General features: G+C 38.4%; 5 protein-coding genes across 5 annotated transcripts in view; 2 read left to right on the plus strand and 3 right to left on the minus strand.

The window, feature by feature from the left end:
* The first annotated feature begins 1887 nt into the window (after positions 1-1887).
* On the plus strand, positions 1888-9956 carry LOC145898662 (uncharacterized). The gene is made up of 14 exons (XM_082987206.1): positions 1888-2287; positions 2511-2723; positions 3069-3248; positions 3562-3844; positions 4049-4308; positions 4540-4790; positions 5836-6109; positions 6358-6472; positions 6838-6972; positions 7359-7457; positions 7596-7725; positions 7955-8115; positions 8370-8543; positions 8953-9956. Exons 1-14 carry the CDS (start codon positions 1935-1937, stop codon positions 9292-9294), a joined length of 2970 nt encoding a protein of 989 aa, XP_082843332.1. The 5' UTR covers positions 1888-1934; the 3' UTR covers positions 9295-9956.
* Positions 9836-14714, minus strand: LOC145898663 (uncharacterized). Its single transcript, XM_082987207.1, has 7 exons — positions 14453-14714; positions 14135-14222; positions 13551-13752; positions 12905-13067; positions 12476-12610; positions 11989-12133; positions 9836-11263 (listed from the first exon to the last, which is right to left on the minus strand). The coding sequence occupies exons 1-7, from the start codon at positions 14712-14714 to the stop codon at positions 11197-11199; spliced, it is 1062 nt and encodes a 353-aa protein (XP_082843333.1). The 3' UTR covers positions 9836-11196.
* Positions 14715-14754: 40 nt separating this feature from the next.
* Positions 14755-14978, minus strand: LOC145898665 (BBSome-interacting protein 1-like). The gene has a single exon (XM_082987209.1). It carries the CDS (start codon positions 14959-14961, stop codon positions 14755-14757), a length of 207 nt encoding a protein of 68 aa, XP_082843335.1. The 5' UTR covers positions 14962-14978.
* Positions 14979-15770: 792 nt separating this feature from the next.
* Positions 15771-16745, plus strand: LOC145898664 (uncharacterized). Its single transcript, XM_082987208.1, has 2 exons — positions 15771-15942; positions 16558-16745. The coding sequence occupies exons 1-2, from the start codon at positions 15844-15846 to the stop codon at positions 16726-16728; spliced, it is 270 nt and encodes an 89-aa protein (XP_082843334.1). The 5' UTR covers positions 15771-15843; the 3' UTR covers positions 16729-16745.
* A 482-nt stretch (positions 16746-17227) lies between these two features.
* The window catches only part of LOC145898661 (dynein heavy chain domain-containing protein 1-like), a 42499-nt gene continuing 41272 nt past the window's right edge, over positions 17228-18454 (minus strand). Inside the window, exons 96-98 of the mRNA XM_082987205.1 lie at positions 18046-18195; positions 17739-17941; positions 17228-17411 (exon numbers count right to left, since the gene is read on the minus strand). Coding sequence (XP_082843331.1) covers positions 17234-17411; positions 17739-17941; positions 18046-18195 — 531 coding nt within the window. The 3' untranslated portion in view covers positions 17228-17233. The remainder of the gene's footprint in view (positions 17412-17738; positions 17942-18045; positions 18196-18454) is intronic.

Consider the following 18454-nt stretch of genomic DNA (forward strand, 5'->3'; position numbering starts at 1 on the left):
GGAAGTGTGTCAGAACACCACGTAAATGCTTCCTGTTTTTGCCAGAATGTTTATGAGTATTCATGTTTTTTTCTTCTTTGAATGGCTCGCAAAGTATATAAAGGAGGCGTCCAGCGTTATTACGACCATACCTGAAATATTTGGGATGTCAGATCGAGGTTTAAAGGCGTCAGGGCAACTTGTAAGCTGGTTTTTGTCGTGTTGTAAACGCAGTGGTATGAATGTTAGGAATTGTGAATTAAGCCAATTTTAAATTTCCGACGCAAGATTTATTTCATAAACTGTTCGTGGGTCTGTAACAATGCATCAAAAAGTTTACGTAAAATCTACCATGCGCGATTAACAAAAACTATTGTTATTTAATCAGGTTTGGCTAATACCCAATCGTTGAAATTTTGCGAGCAATAATTAATTGATGAAACTTACAAAGAATAAGCCATCCGATACGTTGTTGTATATGTTTAATCGTGTTGAATGCTGTGTTGCACTGTTTTAAAATATTGATATTATATAAACCAGGGCAAACCTATTGCTTTTGTTGTATTTTAACATTGCGCATTTCCCATGGTAGTCTTGACGTAACAATTTCTTGTAGTGAGAAAAGTTGCTCAAAGTGATTGAATATCTGATTATCGTGGGGTAATTTGTCACCCATCCAAGATACTTGAAAGAACCTGAGCACTTTTAAAGTCACTATTGTGGGCGCTTTGGCGCCAAAGTTGGCTGGTATCTATTGTGTTTTTAAGATTCTTCAACGTTTTTTAAACCTTTATTGTATAAGTCACAAATTGTCGTATTTTGTTTAAACGTTTGGAATCCAATTTTTTTAAACTAAAAAAATGATATTGACCTGATAATAGCGTGCTTCTCTGTAAATACTTTAAAAGGACATTTCAAAAACTTTTCCAGTTACACACCGAAAAGGCCAAATTACGTGTGTAACTTGTTAATGGATGCCCTAAGTCAACAAAGCCACATATGAAACACTTATACTCCGACAAGAGGCTTTCCAAAACCAACAGAATTGATGCCATGCGAGTTCGAATCTGCAGGTCAGCATCTGTTACAAACACTGCGCAACAGTTTAAAAGCCTCGGACAATGCGAAACCTGATAATCCAAAACAACAACAGGCTATTTTGAAATGGGTTCCTAAATTTAGAAGTTTATTAAGTGGGTTACATGAGGGAATGGTGTCTTAGGTCACGTAACGCCCTGACTCGACTTGAACTGGTACAATTTAAGACGGGAGAATTAATTAAATATTGTATTGTATATGACTCTTGACACTGTATGTGCGCAAACAAATTCGAACACAGTTCAAACTTTGTAAATTCAAGCTTGAATAAATTTGTCTTTATCACGTGAAGGTACATATTATAGCAATAAAAGAACCTACGCAAAAAAATAAAAAAGCTACGCAAAAAAATTAAATTGACTTAAAAATAATGAACCCTCTTTTAGAAAGCAGACAACCAAAATTAATCTATGATGGCCAAAAAAGAGTTTTGTGCTATTTCTGATGCCTTGCGTTCTGAACGGGGCTTACTTTGCTGCACAATAGCGCTGCCATCAATACTAATGAGGCTAGCCACAGGAAAAGTCATTTGGGCTTTTACAACCACAATGCGAAGATCCACAGTCACTTTAACGGGCGAATGACTGCAAATAAAAGTAACGCCTCTACCTAGTGTTTTCTCACAATGGCTTATGTTTGGCAACAAACTATGTACCATTGTTGCGTATAGCTTTGTGACGTCTTGCGTTGGTCAGGCAAAGACAAGAATGTTTGGTGATTTTGTGACCTGACCTCGCAATGGCTGCGCAAAGCGACGGTGTTTCTGATTCACGTCAGAGCTTTGAGTTGCCTCCAAGGGTAACAAAGTTATGTTTTGCAGTGTTAAGTGCTGAGTAGCAACTGTAGCAGAACTGAAAATGCCTCTCAGGAAACCAACAGTCAAGCAAAACCTTGATTTTTCAACAATCCAGCGCAGGCGACAACTGAAACACCCCAAGGCTCGGGATAAGGAGGCAGACAGAATTCTCAACCGCGTGCTGAAACGAACGGGTGGCACGAGACGTGATGCTGAAAATCGTCAATTCTCTCTCAAGTTTTCCTCGTTGCAATTGGAATCTCTGCCAGTGGAGCTTTTCGAAGATGAGTTCTTGTATGAAAAGTGTGTTCTGTACCTCATCGGTCTGGATTTGTCTGACAACAACTTAAAGCACCTGGACATAGAAATCGGCGACTTTGTTTGCTTGAAAAGCTTGGACTTATCCAAAAATAGGTAAGTTTGAATGAAGTCTGCTTTTGGTAGAAAAGTTGTGACTTAATACAAAAATCTGGTCATTAAACCGAAACAGAAAATATACAGGTTCTTGTGTAAATTCCATCCAAACTAATGTTACTGATGAGTAAAATTCATCCTTATTACTTAGAAGAAACAAATTCGTGATCATTTTCCATTATGCAACATGGTAAGTTTAACAGAACCCATTTGTGTTCGACAGATTGCGCAACCTCCCTTCAACTTTCGCCAACCTCAGCTCTCTTGTCGAACTTAACGCAACGTACAACCAACTGGTAATGCTGCCCAAGACCCTGCACAAGTGTGCCGCTCTCGCCACCGTAAAAGTTGCACACAACAAACTACGTAGCCTGCCTCAGCACATCGGGTCCATTCCGACTTTACTGATGCTCGACGCCGGCGAAAACGCCCTCAAGTGAGTAATTTAGGTGGTTTTGTTGTTTATTTTTTCGTAAAAGCTTCCCAATGAATCTTATTCAAAATGTTGTTTATATCATTTCTGAATTGTCATTGGCACGTTTTGCAAAGGTAAAATTTTAAAATCTGTCACGGCCCGGTTATTTGGTAACATTTAAACTACAATGTGATAAATAGAACATATTAATTAAAATATAATTTGACAAAAGACAAGTATTCACTTCGCACCAGAACAAATCGGTAAAAAAGTCCGGCGGTTAAGAAACACTGGTTCTAACATATTCAAATGATTCTGAAGAAACATAAAAAAACTGTTCCAAACAACAAAGGTATTGTTTTGTAGATCGGTGCCAAAGTCAGTTTACCAAATTCAAAAAGTTCTAAACGTGGCTGGGAACCAACTACGTCAGCTACCGGAACCGGAAGTAAAGAAACCGAAATCAGCCAATCAGAGGATTCGGTGCATCGAAGCTTCCCACAACGAGATAGAAATCTTACCAAGCAAAATCTCACTGCTTGCAAGGTTGGATTAAAATTTCCGGGGTTTAAAACAAATTAAGCAATAATTTCTTGACGCGAAATCTTGATGTCTCGGTTCCGAACAACGAGACTTTTGACGCTTGGTGTTGCCGTGAAATAAAAATATTGATGAAAATACAGTTGGTATAAAAGTACATCAGTAAATGAATAAATGGAACAATATACTAAAGAACAGCATGTGCAAATATAACCGAAAAAATTCGGTAAAAGATCAGTTAAGAGAAATCGCAGGCTGTGTGTAACGACACTCTATATATGTGTATGAAAACACAAAGATGTTTATTTTTTACACCCAGCTTGCAGTCAATCAATCTCTGCGGCAACAAGTTGGCTGAACTTCCCCAAAGCATCGGCGAGCTTAAACAACTGATATGTCTCGACGTTTGCCAGAACAAGTTGGAATACTTGCCGGAGACGCTAGGGGCGCTCGAGAGTCTGCGTTTCCTGGATCTTCGCGAAAACAAACTCCAAAATCTTCCTGAATCGTTGGCTGAGTTGAGTCAGTTGATGACTTTAGACTGCGGAGGGAATAAGATCGAAGTTGTCCCCGGAAAGTTGAGGAATATCAAAAGTTTGCAGGTTAGTTGTGGAGTGTTATATAAGGTTTGAGATCAAATCAGTTGCTTGTTTGATTGTGATCTGGTACGTAGAACTAAATAAATAAAAAAGGAGACCCGCAAATCAAAATCACACTTGCATGCGCTAAATACCAAACTCTGTTCACTGCCTTAACTTCGACAACATCTCTGACTTTTAACAAAGTAAATATTTTCCACCCTATAGGGCTTAGATCTCTCGGACAACCAAATTTCAAAGATGCCGAGCTTGGCTGGGATGTCAGATTTGGTGACAGCCGATCTTTCACGAAACAACATTTCCACTGTGGGTGAGATAGGAGACATGCCGAGTTTGTACAACCTGGATCTTTCAAACAACAAGCTTCAAAATCTGCCGGAGACGATTGGAAACTTGAGCGCTCTCAAGAAAATTCAAGTCGCCAATAACGAATTGGAGGGGTTGCCTCAAAGCATCGGAAATTTAAGGTTATTTTGATGAAAAGAATGAATTATTTTTCCCCAAAAAGCATTGGTTTGCTTTTGTTTCACATCGTTCATAGGAATAATCACAGTGTTTTTGATATAAATCATCACAAAACTGTACTTACTGACTCGCAAACAACATACAAAGCAACAAATTTTTTGCAGTCATTTCCAAACTACAAAAGGCATCTACTTAACATACAGATATACCTAAAACGGTACTTTCCCCTACAGTTCGGTTCGAGCTATTGACGTCAGCAACAATCACCTCACCACCCTCAACACATCACTGCGCCAACTCGGGCGTCTAACGTCACTAAATGCCGCCAACAACGATCTGACATCACTTCCACAGCCGTTTGGTTTTCTGAGGTCGCTTCGCAACGTCGATCTTTCCAATAATTCACTCCAAGCACTTGAGAGTCCATATGGCTCTCTGCCTAGGGGAATCACCGAGTTGAAGGCGCGCGGAAACAGTTTTGAAGGTAAAAACGTTTGGAAACATTAACTTGTGTTGTATTTGTTCGTGGCATTGTGTTTGTCTAGTGCGTTTTTAAGGGATAGGAATTCGTGGTCATTTTTTTGCATGCATTTGGCTGGAATATATGATCAACCTATATTTTTTTGTAAATTTTGATTCTGGTGTTGGCTGCAGTATGATACAGCTGTTTCGTTATGTAAGGAATTTGAGTGCAACTTTTTGGAATTTGGACCACCATGGTCCAATGCGCAATTAATCATATTCCACCAATCCACTGGAGCAAGTTGCTCTCAAAATTACAACCAACCTTATGCCACAGTTCCACGCGATCGATCACTTTACAGTAGCTTTGAATTAGGTTGTTGGCCCCGAATTGAATCCGCACCTGAAAATATAAATTACTTTCACAATCGCTGCTGAAATTTCCGCACCCTGCAAGGGCGAAACGGGTTTCATGAAATACAACAGCACAAAAGACAGAATAGAAACCAACGTCAAATATGATGAGTGTCGACAAACATCGAGTTCAAAAACGCGAGCTTTGTGTCGCGCGTAGCGTGTCGCTACATGTCGGGTGCCGCACACTCTCCAAATATTTACTTTAGATCACGATTTCAAATAGTTCCCATGCAACTCGGTGAGCAGCTGCTTGATTGACGCGATTTAAAGACCACGGAATGAAAACATTTTAGCAAGTTTCCATGAAATCTTAAAAGGAATTTAATCTTCGAGGGTGTGCTCGCTTGTGCAAACACTTCAATGTGGGCATTGAACTTTGATATTTTGGTTCAAGTCGTGGGTTGGTTTTGTTTGCTTAAACATTCCACAACGTTATGTAACTTTTTTATTATGTTTAGTTTAAAGTCTCAAAATGTGCAGACACCCAATATCAGGTCTATGCGTGGATGGGTTTAAATCGAATTATCATGATTTTACGGTGATTAGTTTTGAATGGTTTTGTTATGATACAAAGTAAATGCTTAGTTGAGCGTTGTTGTGAGTGTTTTCAAAAATTACCACACCGTTGCAACTTTATTCTTTCAACGCAGGTAAAATTCCAAAACGCGTCCTGAACGAACTCCGATTCTTGACCTCGCTTGACCTCTCCTCGTCACACCTTACGTCACTTCCGGACAGCCTGGGTCGCCTGCACTTACTTCGCGACCTCAACCTGTCCAACAACCGCTTGACGGCGCTGCCGAACACGTCGGTCCAGCTCTACTCGCTTGCGAAGTTGAACGTGGCGTCCAATCAGGTGCAACGATTGCCCGATGACGTAGGCACGTGGAGCCACCTAGTGACACTCGACGCATCGCACAACAAGTATGACTGGTGTATCGATTTTCTCTTTTTACCAGCAGAATCTGACCTTAGATTATGTATTACATATTTCGACAAAGTTTTGCTGCATATTGAGTATGTTTTTCAAATCGTGTGCTGCACACAGTTGTGCATATTGTCTTATCAGTGTAGTTGGTGACTTGGAACGGTCTTGTTGTCTAGCATTGAAATAATGTAAACTATCTTCCGCTTAAAGATCATTATTTCTTATAAGTTCTAACTTGATGCAGAATGAAACGCTTGCCCAAAGCAGTCGGCCAACTCGTATCACTTTCAACTTTGGATGTTTCGTTCAACGTTTTGGAGGAAATTGAACCCGAGGTTTTTGTGCTCCAACGTTTAGAGGTGAATTTACATAAAGTTGGCGGAAGATTGTTTATCCCGACGTTTTCAAATGACTTTTTACTGTTCTGTTTCAATGTTGTTGTCGCAAGCTTACTTGACACGATACTTTACGAGTATTATTTCTATATTAAACTGTGTGACCTTTCAGCTTGTTTACGGATAAAATAACGAAAAGTTCTATGATACGTGGGAGAATTCTCCGAAAAAGTTTAATGATATAAAAACTAGGGAGAAATGGAAACGTCGAAAAAGACCTAAAATCTATATTTCTCAGATTGTAGTTGGTTGTATGCGACCAGGCAATAATTTTTATGTTTCTCTCTGGTTGTCAAAAAATATAACTTGTTCATGCCTCACTCACTCAGAACCTTCATTTGAACGACAACAAATTAAAGAAGCTACAACGTCCCTCCTCAGCGCCACCTGGTGTACTAAGAGTGCTTGACGTATCGGGGAATCACCTTGATGGGATTGAAGATGACCTTGATCTGATGATCTCGGTAAGTTTTGAAATGGATGTTATCGATACCGCAGTATATAGGTGTGAACTTTGCCACGCAAGTGAAATATGAATTAAGAACGAAATTCCTCGCCTTGCGTTGTGGCAAGTGACGGATTAGGGTGGTCCAAACACAGCGTACATCATCCAAGTATAATTTAAGGCTTTTTTAATGAAAGTTTGAGAGGTGAGTTGTTGGTACCTTCTGCAGGTAATTCTATAAGCCAAATTATCAGCCGAACAGCTTGCGTTGAAACGGTATTGCGGCCCCTGAAACTCGCAAACTACGTCTATTCTGTGCTGGATATAACAAATTAGGCAAACAAGAAACAAATAAGGGAATACCCCAGTTCGTTACAAACTTTATCTTATGTGGTTAAAATTTAGGTTCGGTCACTCAACATTTCCAGGAACAACTTGAATGAATTTCCAGAGTCGCTCGGCAAACTCAAGTTCGCCACCTACCTCAACTTCGGTGGGAATAAGGTAATGGCTTTTACTGCCATTTTCACACGTTTTTTACCGCTGTTAGTACAGATTGATTGAAAAGTCAGCTTGCTGCTCGTTGTTAATGACTAAAAATAATCAAACAACATCTTCTGATGTGTTTATTTCCATGTTCAGGTACAGAAACTACCGAAGAAGGTCGACTTTCCGAAACCGCTAAAGGAACTCGATTTATCCAACAACCAAATCACTGAAATCCCACTTTCTTTAAAGAAATGCAGACATTTGGCAAAACTAGACATCACAGGTAATTTAACTCGTCTGCATGCTCGTTATATTGGCCACTGTATGTAAATGTCGCCTTATCTCAATCCTATCACTGTCATAGTTGTTTTAAGTTACGTAAAGCAAAAACACTTAACACACGTATATAAGTGTATAAGTTTCTGATTATAAAACCATCATCTTGTACATTTTAGAAACTTGCGCAATTTTTGTGTAATTCAGCATTTATTTAATACTCTTGTTCAATTCAGGAAATCGCATACAGCAACTGCCCGCACCTTTGCTCAGTATGAAAAAACTCACCAAGCTTTACGCCGAAGGCAATCCGGTGCAGCAGAATCTTCCCGAGCGCTTCCGATCCCACACGAAGTCTTCCGAAGTTAAATCGCAGCGTACACAGCAGCCAGATCAGGTTGGTATCAGTTTAAGATATATCTCGCTTTGACATTGCGGAGTTCTACGCCCTGGCTCACAAAGCCATTTCGACCAGTCCAATGTTATGTCTCATTCTTTTTCGTTGACTCAGCAAGTTCATAGTGGTAGAATTTATATATGTTTGTGGATACGTGTCGGAAAAACGGTCCCTTGATGGGTTATTTCAAGGATATTGGCTTCGGTTTGTGAAATTCAACAAGAGGTTTCATTATTTGTTACGTTTCCACTCAGGATTCGGTGCCGGAAGGTGAAATGAGTTCAGTTGATGCTCTTTTGGCTAGAGCGAAAACGCTCCACAAACGACCTCCCCTCATGGATCGTGTGATCAACATTCAAACTGAAGAAGCTGCATTGGTTGAAGAAGAAGAACAAGCTGAGCAGAAGGTGGAACAACCAGAAGAAACGGTATTTTTTGTTTTCATTTATACCAAATTTTGCAAATACCCCCTTTTTTTTTTATCTACACCAACGTTTAGAAGATTAGCTTACACCTGCAAATATAATATAATGTCTATATTGAGTGTTTGCAAGCAACAAAATATCCCTAACCTCAACACTTACATGCTCAAGAGCTTGTTATTGTCGAGTTCAATAACTTCAAAAGCATCAAAGAAGAACTTGTTTAAAGGAAATATTTAACTTTTCCGCAAAAATTTACGAAAACGCACAACACTAACAGCTTATGGTGACTCAGAGACAGAACCCATTATAATATGTGGCCGATATCAAGTTTCACAGCAATTAACTGCGATTATGCGATTCCTACATTGTCTGTTACCTAGTTTGTTATCACAACGCTTGTCTTTCTTTACAGTCCGCAGCAGTGCGGGAGGCGGGAGACTCAACACCGTCGCCCACCAAAAAGTCCAAGGGCAAGAAACGCAAAGTCAGCAAAGACGCCGGCGCCGAAGCAGAACGATTCCTTATGTCCCTGAAAAGTCAATCGAACAAAAATGTGCCCGCGGAACTCGTGGGCCCTCCAATTATCAGTGTCGACTCCGCAGCGGCAGAGTCTTGCCGTCGGGATCGACTCGTCAGTCAAAGCGATACTAACGTTGCGGATACATTGAAGAGAGAAACAAGAAAGGCAAACCGCGTCGCTGTCAAAAGATCCGGGTCTATAGAAGTTGCGCAAGTCATCAGCGCCGCTGTCTGATGTCGTGGAACAATGTTTCATCTTGAGAAGCAAACATCGTTTTCCACTGTAAAGCTCTGCCACTATCAACATTATTGATGGCTTCCGCAGTGAATTTATTGTCTTTTGTTTTGCTTATGGCGGCGGACGGTATAATGAGTAAATAATCTGCGTTGGTAATTGTGGAAACTATATTTTAAATCCCTTTGTCGCCAGCACCGTCATTTATCCCGTCGATAAAAATATCGTAATGCACAGAATCAGACATAAATTATGCGATCCCTGAAAATTCGCGCGCCTTGTATTGAAACCCCGCGTCATCCACAGTTGAATGTAACCAACAAGAACTTGCAGTTTGTTTATTATTGACTCCGTTCCATTCCATCTTGCGCTTGTACCAAGCTCTTGTCTCGCCCCGTCCACAACTTGTAATGCAGTATATATAGCTTCGCTTTTTTTCCTGCATTAACATTGCGTCACTTTGCACCGTAACACGATCCGCTGAAAATAAGTTTATTCACTTAAAACTCAGGAGTTTGTCACACTGGAAATAGAGCAGCTGTGTTCTTTCGCCACAGTATATTTGGTTCCGTCCCGCAATAAGTTCTGTGAAAATGTACATGAAATAGTGCGCCTACTGTGTTATGTTAAAAAGCTTTCAAACAATAAAGTTTATTACGTTATATTTGGTGCAATATGTGTTACTGTAGAGAGGAAACAGTTGAGAATAAGACCAAGTATAAGAGAGCGGTTCTGAATGCAGCCAACCAACTTTGGTTGCAGAATTAACGCGAATGTATAAAAGTTTACTGCAATTCGAAATAAGGCTTTAATTTCTAGGTTAGTTTCGTTAAACCGGATGTGACGTCAGATGGTAAGTTCCAAAAGATCAACTTATCGTGGATACAACTATAAGGTTCAGTATTGTATATGAACTGATAGCACAATCAACATACTAGGATTGCAAAGGTAAAATTCCGCAAAAATAAAAAATAGTTTCTTTGCGCGTTGAATAAAATTGAGCCCAAAATTATTCAAAAAGTTATTGTAAAAGTTTCCAAACATTGGTAACATTGAACTTTAAATGGACGCCCACAAAATGTGCAAAAAGTCACATCGAACGTACAACACGTTTACTTGCCATACTGCCAATATTGGACGCCTTATTTCACTAATATAAAACACACCCGGTTATGAACACGAAGAACAACTCGTTATGAGTGGAATACTTGAATCTTCGCCGGGAAATCAGACCTGAGCAGGTAATTTACCACATAACGAGTTAAAGCAAACACAACATAACACATAGGACTCTTTCATGCGTAACCGTCGGTAAAGTGGGGAAGCACCGATACTGAAAACAATGTTCGATCCAAAACAATATCCCACCTATTTCGCAAACCTCGCATCGGTAAGATAGAATGAATTTGATTGAAATGTGGAAATGCAAGGTCGTTTCGAGCATTCTGTTAAAGTTAGATGATATGTTTTTGACAAGGGGCCAACGTAACAGTGGGAAGTAATAGATAAAATGAATCGATTTGCCATTTATGCGTAAACAGTTGGCGTTCTGCTTGGCTGCGTAAACACATGGAAAATGGGGCACAGGCCATAAATTGGGGCAATCTTGGGTCATTGTTCCATTTGTCGGCCAAACTCGACACAAAACTATGCGTAAAAGGACGTGCCGCATCGCAATAAAACAATATTCCGCATACAATAATGCGATAACAATGAATTAATGCATTGTTTTTCACTGGCATCTCCTTCTACGTCACAATTCAATATGATGATGTCATCATCAACTTCAAAAAAGAAAGTGAAGACAAACGAAAAGGCCGGAATTCCGACAAAACATCGTTCATTCCTTCCTTGTTACGTCATACGGTGCGATTATGACGTCATATATCGAAATGGAAGTTGTTATGGTTTGAAAGAAGGTCGTTCCGACATTCCGCCGCTGCTTCTTTGCGCCGAGCGAGACCTTAACCTGCACATACAAACAAGCAGAGCGTGACGGGATCAGTCAGAATTAGAGGTAGAAAAAATGGTTATGATTCTTCCAACCTTGGGTTGACTGACATCAACTTTAGCGAAACTGTTTACATTTTGGTGAAATTGATTGATGAGAAAATATTTGAGCAAATTTGTTGATTCGATTATTGCATAATCACCACATACGATTTCTATGTTCTGCAAAGACCACCTCAGGATTTTGATGCTTTTGAGGCTAACGAGACTTGTTGTGTAAACAACACAAATAGCCAAGTTCCAGCTACTCGCGTTATGGTAAACACATTTTACAGACTGCCGAACGTAAGCAAGTCAAGCGTGGAGAAGTTCAATACCGGAAAATTTTTTTTAAAGCACATAAACACGGGAGGTGGGGGTCGTTTGTTTTGTTGACGGCGAAGCCGTAACAGGGTAATGACAAACACACCGTTTTTGTTTGCCAGTGATCCTTGTGTTGACACTATAAAGCTTTGTGCTGATATAAGATGTTAATGCAAATAGCTGCGCAATACACGTTGCAAAATTATGCATTACCCAACAACCAGTGAAGGTAGCCGTTGAAGAATTGTTTAAAATCTTGGCCATTATAAATTACCAATTCAAGTCTTGCACCACACGCAAGATTAAATTTGTATTTTCATGTAGAATTTACGTCGTTTAGATCCTGGCATGGCTGTGGTTGGATTTTGCGCGTATTTGTACCTGACTGAACTGGGTCGGCTGGATCGGTCACTACGTGCCGATAGCGGCATTCTTACTCCTGTTGCTGAAAGAATATCGTCATCATCTGATGCGTAATCACTAAGGTGAGCAGTCCTTAATCCCGGGACTCTGGGTGACGGACGTTCTGTGAAGAAAACATGTTTCGTAATACTGGCAGCGTTTATTTGGAATTTAGTTTTAAGATAATGTCGCTCCAGGGCTTGTTCAGTGTTCTTAATTAGGTGGTTGGTTATCCATACTGTAAATATTTTTCCGTTTTATTTTGCTTTGTCATGCAATAAAGTGGTTGGAATTGTGGCTTTCAGCCTAAATGTAAAACTAAAGTACACAACATTTATGTGAAAAACATGTTGCAAACTTATATAGGGGAATGGTCATGACCAAAATATGTTTAGAAGCATTGATCTAGTTGGTAATAGACAACACTGAAAAGGTTTTACTCGAAGGTGTAAATATTATGGTTAACCTCTTGCTGAAGCAGGTCTTCTCCAGGGAGAGAAACCATCAGAATTTCTCCGTTCTGCGAGTGCAGCATCCCTTGTTATCTTCGCGAGGTGTAATGCTCTGTCGATAATTTGTTTTGTGTCGGCATCTTCCTCAGCTGTGTAGAAACACAATTCAATTAAAATTTTATAAAATTATTGCAATTTACGTTTAGTAAAGTTGAATTAAAACCAAAATGAAATTAGGCGGATCTTTGGAGATGCTTTCCAACGAGTTGCTGCGATTATTTGACACATTACAGTTTTGTGCATTGGGACATCTGTAAATGAGGCTTAGTTTCTCATGTATAAAAAAAAAAACTTTTCCTTGCAACTATTAGTAGCTTTAATAAAAGCAACAGAGATGAGTAAAAGTACAGCTGTTCCAAAATATTAAATAAAATAAAACTAACTTTCAAAATGGAGTTTCTGCTTCACTTGTTTTGCGCTGGCAGGTCGAACTTTGCTTGGGGTTTTAATCGACGAACCAGGCCTCTGTCTTATGACTGGAGTTGCATGGTTACTGTTCGTTGAATCTCTGGGTGTTGGGGGAATGAAGGGATCATCATATTCACCCTATTCATATAGAAATATTGTTAAGTTTAAACAAATTAGAACATACTTTTTGGTGAAAGTGGTTCCAAGAAAATATAAACAGGTAAAAATGGGCAACTACTACATACATCCATGATAAAATTAACATAAGAATAAAAAATAATATATTTGATATTTTTTGTGTGTGGTTTTGCGTTGAAACTGAAGTGGTTTAATCGTTCTACAGCCATTTTTATGGAGTGTATACAGCCATATTTAAGTGCACAATATCTAAAATGTAACAAACGCATAAATCATCTAAAAAAGTTTTTAATTAAATAGCCAAATCAATAAAAATGCCAAAATAGGACTTTTTCTCTATATAGTACTTATAACATGGAATAATAGTGGCTGTAGACCTAAGACATGGCATGTATAAATAGCTCCCCAGTAACAACAAGATCACAATACCAAAGTGGTCTCCATCACCAAATAATGAAGCCACAATAGCAATAAACTCCATACCAGACGTGATCCAGGCCTATCAAGAGACGCTGCCTCCGAGCGTGGCGTCAATGGGTAGGACTTGACTTGTGGTGACCATAGAAGTTGTCTGCCTGTTGAGTTGTTATTGTTTTCATTGTTCCACGGGGCTTGGAAAGTGGGCTCCTCCACTTTTGGTCCAAACAGGGTTTCATCCACATAAGAGGGTGTGTGGCTTCGTAGTCTGAATACAGGGTCGTTAGGTGAGGAATGTTGCATTACGCTGCTACACTCTAAACTATTTCCTTAACACAGTCATCACTTTGCAAAGACACTTTGAGTACAACATACAAAGTAACATAAAGCAACATTATTAATCATATTTGCACATTATGCTAAAATGCCATGACTAAATTAGAGAAAATTTGCAAACTGTTGTTTTTTAAATTTTAAAACTATCATATTCAAAGTTTTCCAACATGGGGCACGAGCAATCGAGAATGGTGTGATATGATTATTTTAAAGATTTGGTTACATTCTTTGGATATCAAAACCAATGTTTGGTATTTATCCAGTGCTGTGTCACCACAAAACTTTACAGTTGCAACAACAATAAGTGTTCACACCTGTATTTGTTATGAGTTCGTGCAGATCTGGGAGTGGATGGTTTTGATGAAGCTCTTCTAGTTTCTGCTTGTTCTGTTGTTAGCATGCCTTTAAAATAATAAATGTGGAAATAAACCATTCTCTTTCTCTATTAGCAATACATATTTCACTGGACCTGGGCAACTTGAACAATAGTTTTTATTCTTTTTTCCACAAAATGAAAACAGAGCTTTTATTCAGCTTGTTGAATAAAACTATGTATATAATGATTATACATTAAAAATGCCTATTATATGTCACATAATAGCAGAACTATAACGCAGATAAAACATACACACCATTGAAGCCCTTGTACTCAAACGGTGTCCACAGCAGTGGGACTCCCTTCCTACCAGGGCTTGTTACCCATGGTGGGTCCCACTCTTTTTCATCAGACATTCGCTTGGTTTCAGTTTGTTGCTTGTATCTTGTTGGTCCCCCGAACAACGTTTCATCCACATTTGACTGATATGATTTTGTTCGATATGCTGGGGCACTCTTAGGGGTGCGGATCTGCTTACCCCTGAGGGTTAGCGGCTTGCTCGGTGTCCGAGCTTGCATGGTGAGTAGTTATAAGTTTTTAAACTAGCAGAAACCTATCTTAATTGCTCTGCTGCTGCTCCTGAATTTCTTCGTTTTGCTTTTTTAGGGTTTCTTGTGCTTCCTGTTGCATTTTTTCCATCTTTTCAAGGGTGATTGACTTCAGGGGCATGATTTTAGGCTTGCAAAGAACAACAGATGGAAAATCTTCTTGGTAAAGCTCCCCAGATGTTGGTAAAACTTCTTTGAACATTACAGACTTGGACATTTTAACTTGGAAATAAACCTAATTAAAATGCACAAAGGCAAAACAACAAGATAACCAATGTTTTAATAGTTTATAATCATTATTATAGATAATTGTAATTGAACTTTTAATATTGGAAAATATTTTAACTTAAGTATTGGAAAAGCCACAGGCAGTGCTGGACGCTGGTTGGGTTTCATTTAATCTGTTAGATTGCTATACAAATTGCTTGTCTGGTACAAACTTAATAGTTTTTAACACAATTCCTTGCAACGAAAACTACTATTACAAATATGCGAAACCGTTAATAGCGTAAACCAGGTACACAAAAACGCATATTCTGTGTGTAAGTTTAACAATTACAAATCTAATCTGAATCGTCTCTGCCGATCAGATCCATGCGAAATACCAACTTGAAGGCTTAACACAAATACATTGTACAATTGCTTCTTATCCCCTATTGCTTTATTTGATGCAACGAGCATTGAAAGTTGTTTATCATCGTTAAGTTATTTTTCAAAACATCAACGGCCGAAGCTGTGCAAACAACACCACATTAGCGATCGCTCAAGCGTGAACCTTGGTGGTGTGCAATCAGGCGTTGCAAGTTACTATAGCCACCATCGGTTTAGGTAAATACTGTACCTTTAAAGCAGTAAAATTAAATAAACAAAATTGCAGAAATAATACGTCAGGAAAATTTAAAATATTTTTTACATGCCTAATCAATAAAGCTCAGCGGCAAAATATGTTTGACAACATGAAACGACTTCACATTCGCACCCTGTAGCTCTGGAATACCAACCCATGTGATACAGGTAGAAGTTTGACCTGGCGTTGAAGGTTTTGTGATTGGAATAAAAACTAGTAATTTTTTAAGTTTATACACGTACCTGAACAAAAATGGACCCGGGCATGATGGAGGATATTGCGCAGCAATTGAAAAACAACCCGGAGTTGGCGAGAATGTTGATGGACGAACAAAAGAAGATGGAGGCCCAGGTAAATTTTTAAATTTGTCTATTTTTTGCCAGCCTGGTACGGGATGGAATGAAAACGGTTTTGTATATGCTCTATTATTTATTCTATTGTGTGTGGACCAATCATTTTTACTCTGTCTGTGCTGGTGAAAAAATGTCTTTCACTTTCAAATTTTTTAATCTGGATGATGGCCAGATTGGAAAAAATGTTGTGCACTTTTGCAAAAATTTACCGATAATCCGCACAATATTAATTAGCTGATGCATTAACATACGAAAAAAACGTTGCGATCGTCCGTCTTATTAATGATCGCCGAAAAATACCTCTACGCAAAAAACAAACTTTCCAATCTGGGATGATGGCCACATTTTAAGCCAAATTGCAAAGTTGGTAATTTGCACAGAGCATTTTTTTAGTGACATCTTGATTGCACAAGCGGTGGAAAAATTTTTTTGTATCAATGTAGGAGCTAGTTTTTTTGTGCAGATTACTGAAAAAATTTTGCAAATTTGAACTTTTAAGTGCTGTCAAGGAATGTGTAATAATGCCAACATTATGTTTTAGCAGGAATGAATGAAACACCAATGCATTACTTTTAAGCGAAAGAACTTTTGTGTTAAAATGTTAATTTTTTAGATGCAACTGAAGACGATCGTTAACAAGTTGGCCAGTGAGTGCTGGGACAAATGCGTCGATAAAGTTGGAACAAGTTTGGGACGGCAAGAAACCTGTTTGTCGAACTGTGCTGAACGCTATTTGGACGTTGATCAGTTTATACGACAAAGAATGTCAAACTCAAAGAAATAACCTGTGCCATATTTAGTAATTTGTCTCTTTCAACCCCTAATTTGGAAGATGAACCAAAAGCTTTTGCCCCCAGAGTTTCAGCTTCCAAGACCAGTAGTGGTTTTTACTTCTGTGGAGGTTGGAAAAAATCAATTACTGCTTAGAAAATAAGAACATTTCTAGGAAAATTTAATAATATGTGTTTTTGTTGCACATTTTGAAAAGCTGGTCTTGTGAACTGGCATAAAACCAACTTGTTTCTTTTTTACATTTTCAATGTTTTTGAATAATACTGAACAAAAAAAAATCATTCATATGCACACTTTTGAGTTATTTTTATAAAAATAAACAGGAAAGGCCTTTAATGCACACAGGGACACAGTGACACACATGTTCAAACAAAGGTAAAAAATATATCTTTTTAGGTAGCGAACAACTAATTACAGCAAGAAAAGCAGAATATACAATTAAAATAATATACACAGTTGTTTGAGAGAACACCTTAGTCAGGGTGTACTTGCAGATTTTAAAGTTCATTGAGATGACACAGCAAAGAGGTTCCTTTTGCAAGCCAATGTGTACTTGAATCATCTGTTGCCATAGGAACGTATGTGATTATGTCACGGTCTGGTGACATATCTGGTACTTTATCACTACACAGTCTTACTGGGCAACTGAAGGCTACATTGTCATTGGTGCTACATCTGGAAAGTAATATGGACAAATATAGTCTTTGTCACATATAACAAGAAATCAAAAACAGGGCCTGTACTATTCAGGCATCATAATAAGGGTTCCGCCAGTACAAACACTTTCCGAACCACTGGTTTTAAATATACTCAAATAGTAATCATTACCAACTAATATCCTACACAAACAATTCAAACATTGGGAAAATTATCATAATGCAAGCTGTGGTATTCTGTGATAGCAAACATTTTGTTCGATTTGAAAAACACCCCATCACCTTACAATTTTAACTTACTTATGTATGCGTTGTTATATTGAAATATATTGGAAGCAACACAAACCTTTTATAATGGGACAACTTTTCAGTCTTGACTCTCAGTGGAGGCATTTTGTATAGTTTCTGTGACCTTGATTCTTGAATATTTCCAGTACGGCGATCAAAGGAAGCGTTATGTAGGTAAAGACCTTCGACATGAATAGTTTCAAAAGGCAAGGTAGCTGGTGTTGGATCAACTGTGTCAGTTTCATCTGATCTTGTGATAAACTAAATAAAAACATCTGGTGAACAGCTTATTTTTGTAGTAATGATCTGGTGATCATCTGAATAAAGTGTTTAAAACAACAGAGCCACAATGAACTCAGAAGTACCTCCTTCTTCAAGGTGTACTTGCTTGGGTCGTGGTATTTTGATTTTGCCACAGAAAATACAATTGATGTAAAAAATAGATCGGGGCGTGTGAACACGGCAAGATTGTACGTATGAATTGTTTGTGTGGCTGAAGAACATCGGCTTGTTGCCTGCAAAGCAGATCACAATCCCAATGGTAAGAAATAAACAAGGACAAAAGATAGACTAGATAAAAAAACAGACACAAAAATCTTAAATGAAAAAAGTTCAACAAAAAATGCAAAATTCTCATATAATCTGAATTAAACTGGGACAAAGAGATCATATTAATAAAAAAAGTAAAAAAATTGGTAAAAAATTAAATAAAAAAGGTAAAAAAACTGGTAAAAAAATTAAGTTCGACCAGCAGTTAAGAAACTCTGCTTTAAA

The sequence above is a fragment of the Ascidia mentula genome, chromosome 4 (genome assembly GCF_947561715.1).
Source record: "Ascidia mentula chromosome 4, kaAscMent1.1, whole genome shotgun sequence".
Lineage (NCBI taxonomy): Eukaryota > Metazoa > Chordata > Ascidiacea > Phlebobranchia > Ascidiidae > Ascidia > Ascidia mentula.

What these genes read in the sequence shown, in the direction of transcription:
- LOC145898665 (XM_082987209.1), bottom strand. Translation starts at nt 14,961, where the DNA reads ATGTCCAAGTCTGTAATGTTCAAAGAAGTTTTACCAACATCTGGGGAG.
- LOC145898662 (XM_082987206.1), top strand. Translation starts at nt 1,935, where the DNA reads ATGCCTCTCAGGAAACCAACAGTCAAGCAAAACCTTGATTTTTCAACA. An exon ending in TTGGACTTATCCAAAAATAG is followed by an intron (nt 2,288 to 2,510) that starts GTAAGTTTGAAT and finishes TGTGTTCGACAG; the next exon opens with ATTGCGCAACCTCCCTTCAA. An exon ending in GTACACAGCAGCCAGATCAG is followed by an intron (nt 8,116 to 8,369) that starts GTTGGTATCAGT and finishes GTTTCCACTCAG; the next exon opens with GATTCGGTGCCGGAAGGTGA.
- LOC145898664 (XM_082987208.1), top strand. Translation starts at nt 15,844, where the DNA reads ATGGACCCGGGCATGATGGAGGATATTGCGCAGCAATTGAAAAACAAC. An exon ending in AAAAGAAGATGGAGGCCCAG is followed by an intron (nt 15,943 to 16,557) that starts GTAAATTTTTAA and finishes TTAATTTTTTAG; the next exon opens with ATGCAACTGAAGACGATCGT.
- LOC145898663 (XM_082987207.1), bottom strand. Translation starts at nt 14,714, where the DNA reads ATGCAAGCTCGGACACCGAGCAAGCCGCTAACCCTCAGGGGTAAGCAG. An exon ending in ATAGGCCTGGATCACGTCTG is followed by an intron (nt 13,068 to 13,550) that starts GTATGGAGTTTA and finishes CTATATGAATAG; the next exon opens with GGTGAATATGATGATCCCTT. An exon ending in AAGACCTGCTTCAGCAAGAG is followed by an intron (nt 12,134 to 12,475) that starts GTTAACCATAAT and finishes TTTTCTTCACAG; the next exon opens with AACGTCCGTCACCCAGAGTC.